This window comes from Crocuta crocuta, unplaced genomic scaffold (genome assembly GCF_008692635.1).
Source record: "Crocuta crocuta isolate KB4526 unplaced genomic scaffold, BGI_CrCroc_1.0 scaffold562, whole genome shotgun sequence".
Taxonomy (NCBI): Eukaryota; Metazoa; Chordata; class Mammalia; order Carnivora; family Hyaenidae; genus Crocuta; species Crocuta crocuta.
In genome coordinates, this window is record NW_027531012.1 from 377349 (window position 1) to 398070 (window position 20722).

General features: G+C 38.4%; 1 protein-coding gene across 1 annotated transcript in view; it reads left to right on the forward strand.

The window, feature by feature from the left end:
• ROS1 (ROS proto-oncogene 1, receptor tyrosine kinase) overlaps window positions 1–20722 on the forward strand; it is a 111945-nt gene that overhangs the window by 78106 nt on the left and 13117 nt on the right. The window contains exons 35-43 of the mRNA XM_077770835.1: window positions 161–351; window positions 2335–2415; window positions 5397–5532; window positions 6741–6903; window positions 8534–8598; window positions 9508–9637; window positions 15410–15507; window positions 15711–15926; window positions 16883–17017. Coding sequence (XP_077626961.1) covers window positions 161–351; window positions 2335–2415; window positions 5397–5532; window positions 6741–6903; window positions 8534–8598; window positions 9508–9637; window positions 15410–15507; window positions 15711–15926; window positions 16883–17017 — 1215 coding nt within the window. The remainder of the gene's footprint in view (window positions 1–160; window positions 352–2334; window positions 2416–5396; window positions 5533–6740; window positions 6904–8533; window positions 8599–9507; window positions 9638–15409; window positions 15508–15710; window positions 15927–16882; window positions 17018–20722) is intronic.

Consider the following 20722-nt stretch of genomic DNA (forward strand, 5'->3'; position numbering starts at 1 on the left):
GTGGGATGAATGAGATCAAGGGTAAAGTGTGCAGTAGGAGATGCTCTTGACTTCTGTTGCTAAAATGGTGTATGAGCATCTAGAAATAACACATATATTGTCTCTTATATTTTCTGTATTGACCATTGACCATTTTCTTCTTTTTTTTTTTTTTTTGTAGAAAGAGCACTTCAAATGATTCACAGAACCGGAATTTAATGTGGAAGATGGCATTTAATGGATCCTGCAGTAGTATTTGCACATGGAAGTCCAAAAACCTGAAAGGAACATTTCAGTTCAGAGTGGTGGCTGCAAATAATCTGGGATTTGGTGACTATAGTGGAGTCAGTGAGAATATTATATTAGTTGGAGGTATGCTACCATGTCTGTCTATGTTCTAACTGATTATATAAATGTTCAGAGATAAAGATAAGTGGATTCTTAACCAATAGAAATAAGTTAGGTGACTGTATAATTTATCATTCAGACTATGGAACTATTCATTTCATGTGATGTGATCTTCCTAAAATATCAGCATTCTCATGCCATTTTTCTCTTCAGTAATAATCAGCTACTCCTTAATGCCCAGCACATCAAGTCCCTCTTCCTGGATAGGCTTGCCAGGCTGTCCACAGTCTGATCTGGATCCAGCCTTATGTTCCTTTTCCTGATATTCTCACATTCTCCATAACAGGCCCAAAACTATGCTTTGTCTCTTCCTCAATATCTTCATCTTCCATTGTATATCCCATTGTAGGTGATGCTATATCATCTGTCAAACCACAGAGCCTAGAAATCTCAATACCATATTTAATTTTCCTTCTACTCTGTCACCAAGTTCTATTTATTTACCATCCTGATTTCTGTCTTATGGGTGCTCATCTTCTTATTTCCACTTTGGCTTTCCTAATTTAAGTTATCATTTCTTGTCTGTGCTCTTGGCTTAATCACACTGCTGACAGTTAATCTAGGTGAAGCACAAGCTGGATCACTTAACCCATCTCTGAAATCCCCCAAATGACTCTCTATTCACTGCCTTCAGAATCAAGTGGAAACTTCTGTGTGACATTTAAGGACTTCCATGTTAATGTCCCCAATATTTACCCCTATGCTGTAGCCATATTGGACTGGTAAAAAGCGTTTTATGACACTAAGTCTTTAGCCTTTGTTTCCCTTAGTCTAGAATGTGGGCTCCCACCACCTACCAATCACCCCTTAGCTGAGTTTTCCTTTCCTTCACTTTCTGTCAATTGAAATTCTTCTCATCCTTCAAGGCCTAAATTAAATGAACCCAGAGCTGATGCTTAACTGATGATCCTTAGGCAAGATGAATTATTGCATTTTATATACACACAGCCGATATTATTCTATATAATGTTTGCATCATTCTTATTTGTATTATAATTAGTTATCTGGATAAGACCTCAGCAATTTTTTTCTGAAAAAAAAACAAACCCAAAACAGTTAATATTTTAGGTTTTGCAGGCTATATCTGATATCTGTAGTTGCTTCTTTCTGTTCTACTCCTCCCTACCCCCTCCTCCTCCTCCTCCTCTTTCTTCTTCTTCAAATAATACTTTAAAAATGTAAAAATCAGGGGTGCCTGGGTGGCTCAGTTGGTTGAGCATCCGACTTCAGCTCAGGTCATGATCTCACGGTTCATGGGTTTGAGCCCTGCATTGGGCTCTGTGCTGACAGCTAGCTCAGAGCCTGGGGGCTGTTTCAGATTCTGTATCTCCTTCTCTCTCTGACCCTCCCCTGCTCACACTGTCTTTCTCTCTCAGAAATAAATAAAACATTAAAAAAATTTTTTTTAATGTAAAAATCATTCTTAGTTAATGGGTAGTGCAAATCAGACTATGGCCAGACTTGACCCACAGGCTATGGTTTGCCAAGCTCTGCTCTACATGTCTGTCTCTTCTCAACTGAAATTACCAAGAGAAGGTACCATGTTTCCATGTTTATATTCCTCAGTTTAACACCTATAGAATTGAATGTAATTCAAGGTGTTATAGAAGAAACAATAATTCTGAGTATATAATATATGAAGACTGAGATTTCTTTGTTCCAAATTCACTAAAAATATTGTATGTGTTTCCTCCACTATTTTTAAGTAGAAGATTGAGTGGGTATATCATGATGTTGGATTGGTAAACCAGATCTTTGGGAAACAAAACCAAAATAAACCTTGATTTTGATTTCCTGTGGTATTAAACACTCTTTCTATTGGTGATTTCAAACTACCAGTGGTTTAACAACTGGTTTGCAAAAATCTAATAGGAGGTAGGTCAGGTATATCTGAAACTACCTGGCTTTATTCTGCAAATTTACTTTTTTTTTCATTTATTTTATTAGATGGTTTTTGGATACCAGAAACAAGCTTTATACTTATTATAATTGGAATATTTCTGGTTATTACAATCCCATTGATTTTTGGTAAGTATAATACTAAATTTATTTAAAAATATAGGTAGTAAATTGCTTGATCATATTAGTTGATTTATCACTTAGTGTATTCAAATTCCCACATGAAATAAATTCATAAATTTCACAGTTACTTTTGGCTAGATTCTCATAACCACTAACTTCTGTGAATTGTTTTTGGCTCTTGGAGTAACTATTTTATGAAATATACATCTGCATTTCTACTTCATGGTGCACTTTAGATAAAACTAATTACAAGGGCACCAACTTTTAGCTTTTTTTAAACAGTATTTTGGATTGGCTACATGTCAAGTGCTTTGTGGCTTATAGTTTTAAATAAATAAAAGAAAAATAACTCTGGATGAAAAAATAAAGTGTAGGATTAATAGGAGACCCCTATTAAACTACCCCAGTCTTTAGCTGGGGTAGTTTTGGTCTCCAGGGAGATAGATGGTTCGGAAGGAACCGCTTCTCTTTTGCAGACAAACCCATTTCTGGCTTGTAGGGTCTAGGCTCGCTTTCAGATGTCTATTGTTTATTTCAAATCCCTGCTCATTTATAAATGACCAGGAAAGCAGACAAATTTGTTAGGTAGATAAAAAGGTAGCTGTTCCCTCTATTAATTTTTATACTAATATGCTAGTCCTAAAAGTTTTTTCTTTTAAAGATTCAGTTTAATGATGAGAAAATACAGTGACAAGTCCGGAAATATTGGGCCTATAGGGTTATCTTGGTGATCATATATCCTGGATCATTCCTTTTGTTTCAGCATAAACATTAATAGGACTTTCTTTCAGTGCCCCAATATCCTGGTTTGGATTATAAGATATCATCCTATCACTAATATTATGAGTCCCTGACATGCTGAAGCATTATAAGAAAGACACTATACTTACCAGAAAAGGATACTACAGTACCTATTGAGGAAATTATGGCTTGATTTTTTTCCTACATAAGAGAAAGAAAGGAAAGTTTAAGGAAAAGTTACCAACATAAAGCTAAACTCTCTCAGGATAAAGAAAGCCAGTGTTTTATTAAGTGGTCTCAATCTTTATTCTTTCTCCAAACTGATAGGAATTATAAACTATCAGAGAGCACACTGAAACTTGAATTAAGATTTCTTTTCACAGATTCCACCCAGATAATATATGGAACTCCTTTAGCTAACTTGGAAAGCTAAAAATTTCAGCTGACCCTGCCAGGATCTTAACCTGTGGTTCCAGGGAGTCTAAGTATTGCACAGCTGATGCTAGTGCCACTAAGCCAGCCCCTCCAGAATTACACGTACGACGGTAGTATATTTGGCAGTTGGCATATAGGCTGGACTGCTTGTCTGCTTTCCTACTGGGAAGGAGTATTACATGAAGAATCTTTTATCTGACCTTTGCTTGCCTACTGTACATCACCATTGTTTAAACCCATAACTCTAGTGGATGAGCGTGAGATCATTTCAGACAAGCTATATTATGCTTTCAAGACATCCCATGGATATCTGACTTTCTCGGGATTTAAAGGTCTTTATTCTATTTGGAACTTACGAATTTTGTAGTGCCGTTAAGCTAATTTGGTTCTTTGCTTTTAGTAGCAGTGCATGTGGTTTGACTAGTCAGAATGTGTGAGTGCATGAGAAAAGACTGAGTTATTAAAATAATGAAAAGTGGCAATTGTTTAAAAATCTGTATTGTGCCGATGGTTCTCAGCAATCGTGCTTATAAATATAAAATTGAAGCAAGTGTTTAAAAATAAACATCAACAGCTTTTGCTTTGATGAGTGGTCATATCTAACATGCAACGTTAGCCTTATCTTGGAAGCAGAGGGAAATAAGTTGTAAAATGCAATTGCTTGCTGACCATGGCAGCTTACCATTTAACGAGGGAGGGGAGACATAACCTGTGTGAAATTATAAAGAGTGAGATATAAAAGGCAAGAGTACAGGAAATGCACTGGACACTGACATAGAAATGCTAATGGAGAGCTACAACTGGTTTTATAAATTAAAAAATGAGAAATCAGCAGAGTTGTAGAGGTCTTAGAAGACATCACTGAGGATGAGGATGGGGGCTTGAGCTGGGCCTTTAAAAATGAAGACGGATAGTGAGAGCTTTTTAGGTTTGAAAAATTGCATTGGCAAAGGTACTTACGATCTTTCCCCCATGCGATCCCTTGGATGGAATTTCACTTGAGCAAAATTCTAACCTGTTGGATATAGAAGCTACTGTGGAATAAAATTCAAACTTTAATGATCATCTTACAAAATATCCTTCCTGTTTTCAATGTTAGAGCCGATGGTCTAGTATAGATGGCTGACCTTATAATTGTATTCTAATCTTCCAAAACTACTTATTTTTAGGATTATAAAAATAATGTGTGCTTATTGTATGAAGAAGACTATATAAATCATCCATGATTTCACAGCTAGGGAATATTACTACTAATATTTGATGGGTTTCATTCCAATAGTTTTTCTGTATATTTAAGTATGTGTATATAAACAACAATGGTATAAACTCTTGTACTCTGCATTAAAAAAAAAAAGCATGCCATTATATGGAAAGTATTCTTCAGATCTACTCTAAGAGCATAACCTGAACATATCTGGATGCAGAAATAAATTTGTCTCACTAATAATTATAATGCAAATTAGTTTGGGCTGATTTTGACTCTAGATTAGGGTCATTTTGAGAAATAAGGCATCAAACCTGTTGATGATATTAACAGACTTCAACTTGTTTATAACAGCGATAAGAAATGCATTAAGCTTTGGTTTGAGACACAAGATAAGAAAGGACGTGGTATATTTTAAGTGTTTTTATGTGTCTTTGTACCTAGATTTAGTTTGTTTTTCTGCTCTGGACAAATTTTTCAATCAAATTCTGTTATTCTATCAATGGCGTTCTTATATATAAAGATATAAATTGTATTGTTAACATTTCTTAAAGGAGCAATAAAGCAATATTTTGTTTTGTAAATTATGTTCTTTTTTATTTTATAGTCTGGCATAGAAAATTAAAGAAGCAAAAAACTCCCAAGGAAGGGTTGACGGGTCTCATAAACGAAGACAAAGAGTTGGCTGAACTTCGAGGTCTGGCCTCTGGAGTAGGACTGCCTAATGCCTGCTATGCCATACAGTACGTAACCCAGGCCATCATTATGGGGAACCTACATGAACAGTGGGCAACTGTAAAGAGAGTGCCCATGGATCCCAGGATTGTTCTGGCCTATGCTCAGAATTCTGGCATAATTATTAATAACTACCCCTTCCATTTTCAAATGTGACCCGAGATGAATGGCAAAGTATGTGGTTATGCTAGTATAGGGAAGATCATCAAAATTTCATTGTTTTCCAGTGTTTTATCACATAGTTAAAATGAAATAAGGAGATAAATACTGTATTGAAGAGAACAGATGGCAACATGTTTGGTTCAACTGGCGGCATCTAGAAGAGAGGAATTCCAAAGGTCCCATGCCTGTGCTGTTAAGTCAACCTTAATCTGTTTTCAAAAGTTGTATGGTGATTGCCTACAAAAGCTCTTTAAGATAGCTGAATTTCAACTTATGTTGTTGTCATAATTAAAGAAAATATTTAAATGTCTTTTTATCCAAGACACTATATTATGGCCTGTGCTAGTAGGCCTTGGTATTTGTAATTCCAAGACATAAAAAGTGAAGATTAAATGTATACACAGAGGTGATCAAAATTAGTGATTCAGAGGTGACTTTTCCTTGAGAAAATACTCAGCAAATTTATTCCCAAGATTCTCTTTCAAAAACTCAAAGCATTTTAAATGCAGACAATTTTTCCCCCTCATAATATTCCCAGTGAGAGTTGGCTTCTAAAAGTTAACCTTATGGAGAAGAAGTTGATTTTTGTAGTCATATGAAATTTTGTTTTACGTAAGGCATCAGGTGTGTGAAATAGTTAAAAATGAAAAATTTTAGGCTCATAGACCCAGATATATTTATTACTAATTTGCAATAGCTTTTTACATAAATTGTTAACCCAAAGAAAGTAAGAACTCTTAGCTTTAAAAAACAAACTACAGTTAAAACTATTGAGGCAATGCACACATATACATGTTTCTATCAAGATTACAGTGCCTAAAAGTGAAATGACAAGCTCTGTCTGTGTTTTGGAATAGGGAAGGAATATTCTGGATGGTGGAATAGGGAGAGAATAGAAACACAGAATTCCACATTGCTATATTACATAGAACAGTGTTGCAAAGTCATGAGATTTCTCTTTCTCTTTCTCATACTCTTTCTTTCTCAAACACTAACACCAACACCAACTCGAAAAGCAGATATATTTTGGGAAACCAAAAATATTATTTTCCAGTACTCTTCCAACCCAAGAAGAGATTGAAAGTCTTCCTGCCTTCCCTCGGGAAAAACTGACTCTGCGTCTCCTGTTGGGAAGTGGGGCCTTTGGAGAAGTTTATGAAGGGACAGCAGTAGACATCTTAGGGGCTGGAAGTGGAGAAACCAAAGTAGCAGTGAAGGTAATGTGGATCTTTAAATTCCTTAACATGCTGGCTCAAAGTGTTTACATGAATTTACATGGGTGAAACTATAATAAAACATGAGTGATCTTAATTGAAAAAAGAACTGGTGGAAGGTGGAAGTCCATGCATGACTCCAGAAATTATAATTTTTCTTTCATTTCTTACATAAGCTCTATAATTAACTTAAAGTTACTAATTTGTGAAGACTCAGCAGGCAGTTTTCCCCTTCAAATGTACTATAAGAGAACAAGGGTTGTAAAGCACCTTCTCAGTGTCTTACGTTCAAGGGCAGATAGTAAACATCATTGGCTTGTTGGCCATTTGGTGTCAGTTTTAACTATGCAACTCTGCCATTACCATGCCAAACAGCTCTGGTCAATATGTAAACTAATGAGTGTGATTACATTCTGGTAAAGTTTTGTTTATGAGAACTGTAGTTTGAGTTTCATATAATTTTCATGTGTTAAGAAGTATTCTTTGTTTGACTTTTCTCCCAACTATTTGAAAAATTAACATGTCAATTATATCTGAGTGAAGCTGGAAAAATACAAAATTAAAAGTTACAATAATTTTCAGATCTCAAGCTGTACAAGACTGGAATTGTTCTGTAAGCTATAGTTTGCTGACACCTGTACTATACTTATTCGTCATGGTATATTTAATGTAGTTTTAAGGAAGCAGTATGTATATACACTCTCATATTTGTGTAAAATGTTTTGATTGAGGGTTGATGAATCCTTTATGGAACTGAGCAGTATCCTGATCACTGCTTTTTAGGAATTTGTTGCTTTGAGGGTGGGCTATACAACTAGAAACATTAGCAAAATCTTCTCCACTTCCAAATGATATCATCTAAAAGGACTTAAATTACTGTAGCCTCAAATGGTGTAAACAAGTGTCTATTTTTCTCACATAATGAGAGGACTGCTGGCTTTGTGCAGCACTGTGTTAGGTCAGAGCCAGTAAATGTGAAATTCTCTTGACTTTGTACATGTGTGTTGGCTCATGTTCCCAAGAGGGTTGCCAAAGATCAAGCATTATATCTTTATTCAGGTCAGGGGAAGGGATAAGGATAATGTTAAACATATATGTTCAAAAAGTAAAAGTTTTCCACAAGCTTCTTTCCCCTTTCAGCAGTTTTCCCCTTATACCTCATTGACCAGAATTGAGTCAGATGACCGCCCCTATTTGCAAGGGAGGTCAGAGAATCACAAAACACAATTTTCATGATTAGCTTAGACCAATGATCTGGGATTGGACATCTTTCCTCTAAGAGACAAATTAGGGTATTGTTAACAAGGAAGCAGGGGGGACCGATATTGAGTACAAAACCCTGAAAAGTAAGAAATTGGCCTACATACCAAATTTGTAAAAATGTCTACATTTTGGAGGGAATTTGTTTAAATGTTACCCAACCTTTTATCTCTCAGGTTTTCTCACTTGAACACTGGTTATAGCATGGGCTAACTTTAAATAAGCTTACAGACCACACATACATGTATTACCCATGATCTATTTCCAGCTGTCAGAGTGAATATTACAAAACAAAACCAAGATTGTCTCCATTAACCCACTGAGCACAGAAATGTCCTGTGATTGATTCCTGGCTTATTTTTATGTTTCATAGACTTTGAAGAAGGGCTCCACAGACCAGGAGAAGATTGAATTCCTGAAAGAGGCACATCTGATGAGGTATCTGGGCAGCTCTGGATTAATTTTTCCTTGATATGAGTGGCAAGCTTTTATATCCAATTGGTAACTTTTTACCACTCAAGATGACCTGACATAACAGATCACACCCAAAATAAACATGGCTCAAGTTTAAACATAAATAGTCTGTAGTGACGAGGATTATATAGAAGCCAGCCTTTCAAAAGGCAGTCCTCGGGCAAAAGGTCTTTTCTTTTACCTTTGGTAAGAAGTGTGTTTCGCAAGTGACTTCTGAAGTTGTTCAGCTCTAGGCATGCTTATATTCTTCGAACGTGTGATAATAGGTCAAGTAGACGGAGTAAGGGAGAGTCTAAGTACAATGATGTCAGTGAAAATATCCTCTGTCTTGGTAAACTTGGTAAAGGGCCAAGTCAGTTGCTAGTCATGAAAACTGCTGAGAGGCATCTTAAAGGGACGGCCTGGGGCAGTGGTCAATCGGATCTAAGCTGTGGGTTCTAATCAGGATCAGAGCTTACTGGCTTTGACATATTGAGAAAGTGGTTGAAGCCAAACCTGCATGCAGACTTGTTTCTCCAAAAGGAAGAGAATAATATTTCATATCTATGATGACCAAAAATTTAATACTTTCAAATATCTTTTGAAGAAGGATAGTAGTTAAAATTACTTTCCCAAAACGTGAAATACTTCATATACACGTTTTCTAAAGATCACCCTATTCTATCTGTATGCAGTGGCCACTAGGGGTTGCCGAATCATCTGTATGATGACACAGGACAGTACCGGAAAAGGGGACTTTCATTTATTAGCGAACAACAACAACAGGAAATTTGAAGGAAACTGTAGATGAAGACTTGTTCTGTTTCCCAAAGGCCTTCAGCCAAGGCATGTGTTATTGTCACTTAATCCTACCTGTCTCTTCCCATCTTTTAGCAAGTTTAACCATCCCAACATCCTGAAGCAGCTTGGAGTTTGTCTGCTGAATGAACCCCAGTACATTATCCTGGAGCTGATGGAAGGAGGAGACCTTCTTACCTATTTGCGCAAAGCCCGGATGACAAAGGTAGGAAATTCGGTCCCAGTACTGGTTTTGTAATGCAAATACCCTATAATCTCCTGCTAAATTGCTTTAAATCAATAGGCTGATTCAATTTGGGCTGACGGTAGAAACTTAGAAGACTTCTGCAGAAAGAATTCTTGTATTTCCTTCAAATGGATTAGGACAGTTAGAATCCTGGGCTAACTTCGGGCATTTTCTGATTATTTGAGCCTGTTTTTAGTATTTAATGGGAAAATAGGTACCTCACTGCCAGAATCATGTTTTCTGGAGAACAGAGATTGTGTGGAGTTGGAAAGGCACACCTTTCTCTGCACTTTATCTTTATGCCTACTTGTCCCAAATTGATATTTTCAAGCCTGTATGTCTTTATTGAGGACAATATATCCCTATCCAGTTGGCATATCTGTTTGGATTTTTAAAAAGTTTTTTTTATGGCTTTACTTATTTTATATGGCTGCATGTTGAATTTTCAATCTTGGGGGAAATCTACCGATTACCTACTATGAGAGGTGAGGCTTTAACTCTCTTACACTTACTCATTATCAGTCTCAACCCCACCAGCTCCACACATCGAAAACTGTATCACACTTTTCAGATAACTCAGTATTGCAGATTTACATTACTATGACAATTACTTGCAGCTGAGTCACTCAAATACTGTGATTTTTTTCCTTGGGCTAAAATGGTAAATGCCTCTTGTTTTTCCCCCTTTGGTTAGTTTCCTATATACCTAACTAAACTCTTGGACAGAATTGTAACACTTCTATCAATGTATGTTAAGTATATCACATGATCCAGCACCTAACAGTTATTTTCTTGGATGCTTTTCTCCTAGAGGCAGTGTGGTGCCTGTCCTCTGGGCTAGCTGCCTAGCTAGGACCCCGGCGCTTTCCTTCACATTTACCCTGGTGATTTCCTTGCCCGACCTTAGTTTCCTCTATTCCATGACTTCTTTGTTCTGTTTTAGAAGAGAGAAAGCATGAGGACACATGCATGTGAGGCAAAAAATCGCCTATCCCCTCCTCTTCTTGAGAAAGTGTCCTTTATTCTTCCTTCACGCCAGATGAACAAATTGGCTGGATTCTAGGTTGAAAACCCCTTTGTCTTTGTTTTCTAGTTTCTACTATTGTCTTTAAGAAGTCTTATGCCATTATGTGGTGCCTGGGTGGCTCAGCAGTTAAGTGTCCAACTTCGGCTCAGGTCATGATCTCCCAGTTTGTGAGTTTGAGCCCCACGTCAGGCTCTGTGCTCACAGCTCAGAGCCTGGAGCCTGCTTCAGATTCTGTGTCTCCCTCCCTCTCTGCCCACTGCTCCTCCCTCACTCATGTTCTGTCTCTGTCTCTCTCAAAAATAAATAAACATTTAAAAATTTTTAAAAATAAGTCTTATGCCATTCTGATTCCTGGACTGATGATCAGTGACCTGCTTTTTGCCCCTCCTCTCTGGAAAATTATAGGAAATTCTTATCTGTGGTACTTTTTTTTTTTTTTAGCCAATCTGAATCCANAGAGAGAGGGAGAGAGAGAATCCCACGCAGGCTCTGTGCTGTGAGTGCCAAGACCTATGCGGGGTTGAACCCACAAATCATGAGGTCATCACCGGAGCTGAAATCGAGTCAAATGCTTAACTGACTGAGTCACCCCAGATGCCCCTATATTGTTTTTTGAGATAAAAATAACTTTCTTTGTCCCTTCTGCTTCCTTGTTCTAGAAACTCTATTGGTTGGATAATGGACCCCTCTTGTCCTTTTGTTCTAGTGGTTGTTTTCTCTTGTTTTCTAACTCTTTGTATTTTTACTCTCAATTCTGGTAGCTTTTCATAACTTCTTAAATAGAATTAAAATTTTTAATTTTCCACACTCATTCTTAAATTTTGATCGTTTCTTAAAACAGTATTGCTTTTTCACATGTGTAAAATCTTCTCTGATCTTTTCTGAGATACTAATTATAATTTTTTAAAAGTATTAATTTGCTTCCTGCATTGTCCTGATTTCCTTTATCCTCTTTGTTCTGGAATCTGTTTGTAACCTGAGAAGCTTTTCTCAAATGTTTGGTGATTTGTGGCCGGTCCTCCTATTTAACAGTGAGGCCTGAGAAGCCGACTGGAAGCTGTGTGTGTGTCTGGCAGCTTCCTTTTGGTTGTTATGGGGGACCCTGCCTTCTTGCTGGGGGTTTCCCTAATCCTCGGATGACAGTATCTTCCCTGGCACATGTCAGGTTCATGGGAGGGGAATCTGCTAGTCTCCCGCTGGAGAAATAAATGCTTACGCCTCAGTTCAGGGAGGTGAGATGGGAAGGAGGTGGAGGTCTCAAGGCTGAGTATGTGGACTCTTGTTTAATTTTCCTCTCCATGTTCAGCACAGAGCCTTAGTGGGACTGGTATCTTTGAATTCGGAGTTGTTCTGGTTCAGTGTATGTGTTTTCTCAAGAGGAAAGCCTCCTGCTGTTGTGGGAGGGTCTAGGATCTAGTTGGCTCCTAAAATAAACTCCTAAACATTCCTCTTGCTTTCAGCCTTGCCCTACAGCCCTGCATTCAGAGATACCTGCTACCTCCAATTGCTGAGCCTTTAGGGGGTTTTATAGTGAAACATACCTTAATTCTTGTCTTTCCCCCTGCAGGCAGCCAGGCTTTCTTGGCTCTGCTGAATGACCCCCATCTGCTTCCCTTTCCCAAAACGGTTCATACATTAAATCTATTTTCCTGATACATTTATCCTTGTGAGGTTATAAACATTCCCCTATACTGTCATTTTAAGTAAGGTTTGGGGAAAGAGTAGAACTGAAAATCCTCCATCTTTAACAAGAATGTCTATCTGTAGATCTTGTTTGTTTGTTTTGGGTAGAAAAGAAGGGATAAAGACCAAATAAAAATATGGACCTCCTCTTTCCAAATTATTTCTATTTAGTCAGGAGCCTGATGGTTATACTGATTGGTCCTCAAGTGTTCTTCCACTGTCTTCCCAGCCCAGGACAGCTTCCATCCTTCACTGCCCCGGCCCCAGCCAGAGAACAGGATGCTGTTAGGTGCTGAGTGCCAGGCTCTAAGTCCCCATCATGCTAAGTTCATTTGGAGGCAGCCTCCTCTCCACAGGAAGTGCTCAGGGGAAATGTTCCAGAAGAGCTGCAAACATCCTTCTGCCTATTCCTGCTCCCCAACTACAGTGCTGGGTGAAATATATAAGGATTGATGACAAGTAGGCCCATAAACCTTAGTCTAGCCTTTTATTTTCAGTTTCTTCATCTATAGAATGGAATATTGAATTGAAAATGTCCTCAGGCTCTTTTTAGCTTTGATTTCCTAAGATTATATTTGGATGGAAGAAAGTAAAAAACAAAACCAAAACCCAACCTATCAAAATAGTATAAATAAGTATCCAGATACAATCAAGTCATCCATTTGTTTTTTTAATAGTTTATTTATTTTTGAGACAGAGAGAGACAGAGCATGAGTGGGGGAGGGGCAGAGAGAGAGGGAGACACAGAATCTGAAACAGTCTCCAGGCTCTGAGCTGTCAGCACAGAGCCCGATGCGGGGCTCGAACCCACTAACCGTGAGATCTGACCTGAGCCGAAGTCGGACACTAACCGACTGAGCCACCCAGGCGCCCCGCAAGTCATCCATTTTTTGCTGAATGTTTATTATACAATAGTGAAGACTGTGGCTCTTGTTTTCAATGACCTTGCCACATGGTAGGGAGGTGAGTCACATAAAATAACTCATTTAAGATAGAAAGTGGAGGGCCCACTGGAGTGCAGTAGAGAATATACTGTGAGCACAGAGGAGAGAGATGATTTCCAATGGAGGAGACCTGGGAAGGCTTCATGGAGGAGGTCTTCTGTTTGAGACATAACTAAACTAGGGGATCGAACAGTCTCTGAAACTGTACCTTACCACATGAGTCATGAAAAACCATGACTAGGAACAGACCAAGGTGGAAGTTCAGGATGTCTAGGGGGATTCGGCAAGAGAAAGATGACAGGTGAGCCCGGAACAGCAGCATCGGGGGTCAAAGAGCCCCAACATAGGGTGTGAGGTATCCCAACAGGTTGCCACAGGGGCTATCGGAAGCAAGCGATAGAGATTGAGGTGAGGCAGGCAGGCAGCATTCTCAAAACCTGTCAGCAGGGAATGTGATGCTAGCCATCACACTGAAGTTCAGAAGCAAGGTTGTGAGGAACATCTTCAGTAGAGTGGGTTCTGCCAACTGCAAAGCAGGCTTCCACTCACAGAGGAGCCAATGAACCAGTTTGGGAGCCTCAGCAGGGAGGCAGACACAGGCCAAGACACCCATGTCTGGTGTCTGCTGGACCCAAACAGTGTTGTGGGGGAATTGATTCTTGGGAGTAAGATCAAGCCTCTGTATCAGATTGAGGTAGGGTCGAGCAGGACCGTAGCAATGTTGAGTCTGAGAACATGAGGAGTCTTCTTAGTTTTGGAACAAGACATGGGCTTGTCAGGGGAGACAAGGGGGAGTAGCACATGAGAGTACTCATCTATGAGAAATTGAGGGATTTCAAGGTTGGGAATCATTTGAGATGGTCAATGAAGGATGTAGATGGAAATCAGGAATAAGAAGAGCATTCTAGAATGATAGCAGAATTAAAGAAGAGAGGTTGAAAAATGCAGAGCAGGGATAAATTACTGCTGGTGTCCTGGCATGACTGAAGCACAGATTGTGAGAGGAGACACTAGCGAAATAAGTGGAGGCAAAGAGAGGCTGGGGCAGCCCGGGGCTGCCACGGAGGCTGTGCTTAGGAGCCTATAATAGATTCCACAATCACTGGGTCACAATGAAGTGGGCTGATTAAAGCACAAGAGGCTGGAGACAAGTTTGGGCTGTGTCAGATAGGNAAGAAAGGCTGGTGCAGCCCGGGGCTGCCACGGAGGCTGTGCTTAGGAGCCTATAATAGATTCCACAATCACTGGGTCACAATGAAGTGAGCTGATTAAAGCACAAGAGGCTGGAGACAAGTTTGGGCTGTGTCAGATAGGGATGATAAAGTCCTGAACCAGGGTAATTGTGGGGAAATGGCAAAGGAAAGACAATATATGGATGTAGCCTTGGGGAGGGAACTTTGAATTTTTTCCATATGGTACCAATAAAAACTTCAGCTGGCTTTTTTCATGTAGGAATCATTGCAACCAGTATAGGCTCAACTATTCATGCTGGCTTTCATGGAGGAGAGGAGTAATCTGTGGCCTTGAACTAGAGTATTGTTAACAATTGCTAACAGATGGGGGCTCATCTGAGGAACAAGCCCATTGTCATGACTGACATTACAGTGTGACATTGGGCCAAGGACTAAACTAGTTAGTACTGATTAAATGATCCTTATTACTACTTGGGGCAGCAGCTACTATTTTTCAAGTTGCTTGTTATATACCAGCCAGATTACATTATCTTATCTCGAATCCTATCTGGTCAGTCTTATTCATATTTTACATATCAGAAAGTTACTTAGCAAATTGAGCAATGTAAACAAATTCACACAACTAGTAAGTACCAGAACTAGGTTTCAAATCTTTATTTGAAACTGACACCCTGAGATCTTTCCAATAAAGATCCTGTATTGCCTCTGCTTACTAAAAATGGTCTTATTTATGTATATTTCAATAGAAAGTATGTAAATCTAGTTCTTTTACTCCTTATTTGAATTCTTGTAACCATAGCTGAAAGTGCATTTAAGGCATCACATATGTGTATGTACGTATGTATATGTATATGTTTTGTACAAACTGGAAAAGTACCTGTAACTTTTCTTTCATTTCTTACAGTTTCACGGTCCTTTACTCACCTTGGTTGACCTTGTAGATCTGTGCGTAGATATTTCAAAAGGTTGTGTCTACTTGGAACAGATGCATTTCATTCACAGGTACAGTGATATTCTGGATACAAGGGTCCTACAGACATCGGCACAATAATCAACTGTGGTTTGGGTAAAACGCATGAGATAATTAAACATTTTCATTACTTCAAAATCACAAACGTTTCTGTAAAAAGTCTCTCTTCTCTAAAGACCAGCTAGGGTTACTTGACTGATCTCTGGAACTTTATTATTAGCATTATTAAATATAGCCTCTGCCATAGGGATCTGGCAGCTCGGAATTGCCTTGTCTCTGTGAAAGACTATACCAGTCCATCACGGGTAGTGAAGATTGGGGACTTTGGACTTGCAAGGGACATCTATAAAAATGATTACTATAGAAAGAGAGGGGAAGGCCTACTCCCTGTTCGGTGGATGGCTCCAGAAAGTTTGATGGATGGAATCTTCACTACTCAATCTGACGTGTGGTAAGTTTAACAGCACACAGAGAAATTTAGGCAGAACCACCCAATGTCAGGGCCAGAAAGGAACTTGAGAGGTCATCTAACCTTGTGAGACTATTCCTGGATCTCAATATTTTCACTTCTCACCCTAATCAGTTTTGATCCGTTATCTTACAAGTATATGTGAAATATGTACGTTTACTTCAAGTATTTTATCACAGTCCAAAAGCATAGAGGCTATAACTAATAGGAATTGGTACATAGAATTGATGTCCAAGCATATGTCCAAATGCCTACTCTTTTGGCATGTGTGATCATTAATTTATAGGTAGATTTTAAATCATGGATCTCAAAAACATTATGACATTGAGGAGGTTTGGATGTCTATTTATTATTAGAATAGGAGCCCTCATTTTTGCTTTTTGATCCCAAATTTTGATTAGAGCTACTCAAAATGTAAAGATTTGTTTAATAACTTTCAAGCTGAGCTGACCATAGGCAAAATTGGTGATGAGATAAAATTGGTCCCTAGTGTTGCCAGTTCACATTCATGCCTTTTGTCTCCACATTTGCTAGCATTCAAACTCAGGAAGAAAAGGGTGAAATGCCTTCTTGCTTACCCCTATGTGAGTCTGCATACTGATGCTATGAAAGCCTTACATAGTGAAGGTCTGCAGTGCAGTTTCAGCCGGGTAGGAGGAACGAAGTGTGTGTGTGTGTGTGTGTGTGTGTGTGTGTGTGTGTGTGCGCCCCCACTAAGTCTTCCTATCACCTTTGAAGTGTTGCTGGTAGGCAGTTGCTTTTTCTACTTTTTTTTGAGGTCAGCTTGCTTTTAAGTCTCCCATTTGCCTTTTATGGGGCCAATAATGACAATCACAAAGTAGACCCAAATAGCCCCAGGAAAAATTACATTGGAGAACCTACTGTAAACATGATGCTTGTAGTAAGTATAATTAAAGTAAACTCTTTAACATCCTTAGGTCTTTTGGAATTCTGATTTGGGAGATTTTAACTCTTGGTCATCAGCCTTATCCAGCTCTTTCCAACCTTGATGTTTTAAACTATGTGCAAACAGGAGGGAGACTGGAGCCACCGAGAAATTGTCCTGATGATTTGTAAGTTAATTATGCTAATATAAACACCTAAAAACCAAAACCATGTGCCTATGCAATTTTATGCCTCACTGGCATGGTATTTTAAAATAAAAACTGAGATTTGTATATTTGTGTTGTCTACACAGAATGTAAGTTGGTTGTAACAGTTAATTTACTAAATGCATGATGGTCTCTTTTATATATACATGATATTTCATTTCAGAAACAATATTTAGAAGAGTAGAATATATTTATATTCTTGAGAGATGAATTCTAATAAATAAATAAAAGCTTTGGGTGTGTCTATATACATACACATACTCATTTTACCTTGGAAGACCTAATTTGGCTAATATCTTAATTTGCATTTTAAGAAATTCTATTAAAGAGGAATATATTGTTTAAAAGTTGGATTCCCTTTGTTGATGCAGCTGATATTGGGATATAGTACTGCTAAAAGCTACACAGGTTGTGATTTATTTATGAACTTAACACAAAGTGACTAAGTATTAGTGACTCTATCAAACTGATTCTGACTCCTCTTGAAGTCTAATAAATTATGATTCTCAGGAGAGTAGGTGACTTTGATCTAGTTACAAAAGAAAATAAGCTCAGTTATTTTGTCGAGTAATAATCTACCTTCCTGTGAAGAACATCAGCAGAAATAAAGAAGTTTTAAAACTTTTTCCAAAGGATGTTTTACCCAAGACATGTTTTGAAAGGAGCACATATTGACCAAGTATAAACTCCTCTGTTACGTGCGCGGTATCGTGCCACGTATTGTATGGACTACATGGTGTTTAAATAATGGCCGCGGTGCTTCACAGTCTCAGAATGTATTTTGAAAGAGAAGAAACACACATGGAACAGTTGGATAACAAGCCAACATGTAATAAAGTGCTAAACTGTGTGGTACAGACAAGTGCAAAAGGAATTAGCAGTATGCGGATACATACCGTGGTTGTACTGCCTTGACTATGCTGTGTTATTTTAGAGGATTATTCAGACTGGAGCCAAAAGATGATTAAGAACTGGGCACCTTGGTTGGATGTTCTACTGCTGAATGGTTTTGTATTATTTAAATCTTCCAGTCAGAAGAAGAAGATTTGAGTCACTGCTTGTTTCTGATTTAGCTTTTACCAGGACATTTACAGGGAGATCAGATGTACACATACCTGATCAAGTTTGGGGACCATGCTTAAAAAATGATTCATGATCCTCTTGGGGGAGATGGAAAATATTCTGGAAATTAGAAGTAAGAAATTATACACATTTTGAAAATCTTTCATCTTGGGTTTGAGGAAATCCCAGCACACCTCAGCACGAAATACATTTTTATTAGTAAAGTAGCCACTGCTGTACATCTCTTACATATCTGTCAAACACTCAGAAATTTCCCCCAGAATTTCAAATGCACAAAATTTTCATTATCCTGTTAGAACTATATCTGGCATATTTCCCCTCTAGGGGGTACCTCATCACAATTATGCATTTTTTTGAATAGGCACTTTATGATTCAATCACAGAATTATACATTTTGATTGATATAAATCATACCTACCTTTATTTTGGGGAGGATGGAGGTGAATAATTACTTGGTGGTTGTGGAGCAGAAAAATGTAGGTATGTTGGACTTTACCCAAATAGATCCAAAAACGCAACTAGAAGGAGAAGGAGGAAGAGATGCTATAAAAGAGCTAGAAGAACATTCCTGTTTACAGGCAGAAAAAGATATTTTATATAACATTGATGTGGTATATTTATAAAGCAAATATTTCTACAAGTCATATAATATTCTATACAACTTTATCTTGAATAATTCATTATATTATTGACCTAATTTTATAAAAAATACAGTTTTCTTAAAGCCAAAGTTTTCCATTGGTGATTTTGAAGTTCACTTTTTAATTACAGATTAAAAAGTAATGGGGACATTTGTAATTAAAAAGTAAACAATGCTCCCAGCCCCCTGAGTGTTACATGCTCTCAGAACCCTGGGAAGGGTTAAGGATCCATTGCCAACCAGGAAAACAAGCTGTGCTAGGAAATGGAGCTCTCAGCCATGCCATTCAATCTGGCCGTGGCCTTAAGTTGTCATGATAAAGATTAACTACTCGCCTTAGAGTACAGAGGGAACTGATTTTTATTTGAAGCAGTTCTCTGAGATCACAGGCCCAGCTTAGAGGGTTGAAAGTCTGCACTGAGCCATGCTGCACCTTCTATTCACTGCCTAAATGCTCAGCACCTGGATGCACTCTGGGTCAGGTGAGCCCATAGATGGCTACGCTGTGCTCAGCTATTAATGGAATGCAGGAGTTCAGAGCATTCCTGCCCTTCTTTTCGCAGCCTGGGATGTATGGTGGAAAGCCCAGTCCTCAGTATTCTCTTCAACTTTAAGTTTGCACAATATCTGCGCCACTCTTGAGAAGAAACAGGATCAAAGGGCAATCTACTTCAAGTGAGAGCTCTTTGGGGTTCTGTGACAGGTGTAACACAGTGGCAACTGGACTAACTGGAGAGTCTCCCATAAGTAGGAGGCAACAATGGGAGAACATGAAGGTTCACCATCTTATATTTTTACCTCTTAAACATATATATACACTTAGATGCTAGTTTGGTCCCTCTGGGGTTGGGTATAATGAGTAAAAGAGTGCTTAAAATTCTGTATTTTATGTGCTTTGTTTCAATTCCTATAGAAACGCATCCCCTATTAAAGGCGATTTCAGTATTAAACTGAAAGATGATATGAAATTTTCATCTGTTGAATTTCTTTTTTTTAACATTTTTTAAATGTTTTTATTTATTTTTGAGAGAGAGAGAGACAGAGTGTGAGCAGGGGAGGGAGCAGAGAGAGAGAGAGAGGGAGACACACAATCGGAAGCAGGCTCCAGGCTCTGGGCTGTCAGCACAGAGCCTGATGGGGGGCTCGAACCCATGAACCATGAGCTCATGACCTGAGCTGAAGTTGGACACGTAACTGACTGAGCCACCCAGGAACCCCTCATCTGTTGAATTTCAATTGCTTTATGAATTCAAGGACTTTAATACTTATTGAGACCAATGACGAATGTGGCTAGTGAGTCTCATGCTATTTTAAAAAACACTGAGGCAAAGAAGACTAAAGGGTTGGCATGTGAATGGAGAAATTTGAACTTGAACACTTAGCCAAGTGAGATATTTCAAGTATGAGTGGGTATTTTACTTAGCTAGAAACACGAGGGTAGGGACATTTTTACAAAGTGAATGACCTGTAAATTTATTTGGAGTAACATGATAGAATATTTGTAACTATACCTTAGTCAAATATTGAATGCATGATATTGAATTGTGACAAGTACATATTTGAAAGGGAAGACCCAATGCCAAAGGTATAGTTGTTATTAATTTACCTGAAAGATATAAGAGATCCATTTTTTTAAGTTTTATTTATTTTGAGAGAGAGTGAGTGAGCACAAGCGGTGGGGAGGGGGGCGGACAGAGAGAGAAGGAGGGAGAGAATCTCAAGCAGGGTCTGCGCTGTCAGTACAGAGCCTCATGTGGGACTCGAACCCACGAACCAAGAAATCATGAGTTGAAATCAAGAGTGGGACGCTCAGCTGACTGAGCCACACAGGTGCCCCAAGAAATCCACTTTTTAGAAGTTGTTAAATTCATAAAATCCTTTTCGTTCCATTGTCAGCTTAATGCTGTTTAAGAGCGCAAGTTGTACTCTTTACTTTTAAATAG